General features: G+C 29.8%; 1 protein-coding gene across 1 annotated transcript in view; it reads right to left on the minus strand.

Annotated features, from left to right (window-relative positions):
- CCDC7 (coiled-coil domain containing 7) overlaps window positions 1–1,874 on the minus strand; it is a 135,611-nt gene that overhangs the window by 119,136 nt on the left and 14,601 nt on the right. Inside the window, 2 exon segments of the mRNA XM_012654840.1 lie at window positions 293–329; window positions 642–662. Of these exon segments, the coding sequence (XP_012510294.1) occupies window positions 293–329; window positions 642–662 (58 nt within the window).

Here is a 1,874-nt window from a genome sequence, read left to right on the forward strand (position 1 = left end):
TTGTCAGTTACTCTTACATAAATTAAGAAAAAATAATAAATTAGTTTCCATTATTCAATTTTAGGAGAATGAATATGTCAGTCAAACTTGAAGTATACCAGATATACACAGGAATATAGTGTATAAATCACTAAGAAACACTTTATTCCATCCAGTTATTCCTTCTCCAACTAAATCAAAACATTACTTTATGATCAACAGTTATTTAAAAATTTTTAACTTATGCAAACTTGAAATTGGTTTTCAAATGAGTTAAAATATTAATTTAATTAACAATTAAGAAATGTTATACTTACCTCCTCCATCTGATTGACTTGCCACTGAAACCACTTTTAAAAAAAAGGAACAGAAAAGAAATAGTTAATGACAAGTTAAATTTCTGCAGTAAAATAAATGTGTACATATATGTGTGTCTGTGTCTGTGAATTCTCATCTATCACATATCAGTTCCTGATCAAAATATCACTTAGAATTCAGAATGGAACTAATGCAACACACAACTGAATATAAAATGTTTAAATATATAGAGCTACAAATTTGGAAGTCCTTTTACTTCCTCAAAACTTAGAAACCTCTTCTTCATTTACATGTATTCCCACATTAAGTTTTAGTAGGCTCAAGCTGTATTATATTGAACGTACCTTAAAAAGAGATTCCAAAATCTGGAAAATAAAGTTTTAATTAATACATTTAAAATAGAATTCTTCAAAATGTATGACATGATATAATATTTAGTTCAAGTCTTTTGTAATTTTCAATCACAAAAGTGCACTAATTGTTAAAATATAACTTTATAAATCTACAGTCCAAAATCACAATACTTTTATATTTAGAGATAGTTTTTTCAGTTCATCTTGCATAGACAACTTAGTTCTAGAATAAAAAATAATTTTCTACCCTTATAGACCTCTATTAGGAGGCCCCCAAATAATTCATATAAATCATTTTACATATCTTCTCAAAATAGGTAAGAAATAAAATTTAAATTCAAAAAAATTATTCACCATGATCAAGTGGGTTTCATCCCAGGGATGCAAGGATGGGTCGACATATGCAAATCAATAAATTGATTCACCACATAAAGAGAATTGAAAACATAAATCATAGATCATCTCAATAGATGCAGAAAAAGTATTTGATAAAATCCAGCACCTTTTCATGATAAAAATCCTTAACAAATTAAGCAAAGAAGGAACGTATTTCAAAATAATAAAAGTTATACATGACACACCCACAGCCAACATCATACTGAATGGGGAAAAGTTGAAAGCATTCCCCCTAAGAACTGGAACAAGACAAGGATGCCCACTGTCACCACTTCCATTCAATATAGTATTGGAAGTTCTATGACTTCTCTTTCCAAGAGAAAAAAATAAAGGGCATCCAATTCAGGAAAGAGGAGGTCAAACTATCTCTATTTGCCAATGATAGGATCTTTTATCTAGGAAACCCTAAAGACTCCTCCCAAAAGACTCCCAGAATTGATAAATTCAGTAAAATCTCAGGTTGCAAAATTAATGTACACAAATCAGTAGTGTTTCTATACACTAATAACAGCCAAGCTGAGAATCAAATCAAGAACTCAGTCCCATTTACAATGGCTACCAAAAAAAAACACTTAGGAACATACTTAACCAAGAAGGTGAAAGATCTCCACAAGGAAAACTACAAAACACTGATGAAAAAAATCCTAGTAACACATACAAATGGAAAAATATCCCATGCTCATGGATTGGAAGAATCAATATTATTAAAATGTCCATACTGCCCAAAGTTATTCACAGATTAATGCAATTCTCATCAAAATATCAACGTCATTTTTCACAGAACTAGAAAAAAAAATCCCAAATTTCATATGGAATTAAAAAGAGCCC

Source organism: Propithecus coquereli, unplaced genomic scaffold (genome assembly GCF_000956105.1).
Source record: "Propithecus coquereli isolate 6110/MARCELLA unplaced genomic scaffold, Pcoq_1.0 Scaffold45, whole genome shotgun sequence".
Taxonomy (NCBI): Eukaryota; Metazoa; Chordata; class Mammalia; order Primates; family Indriidae; genus Propithecus; species Propithecus coquereli.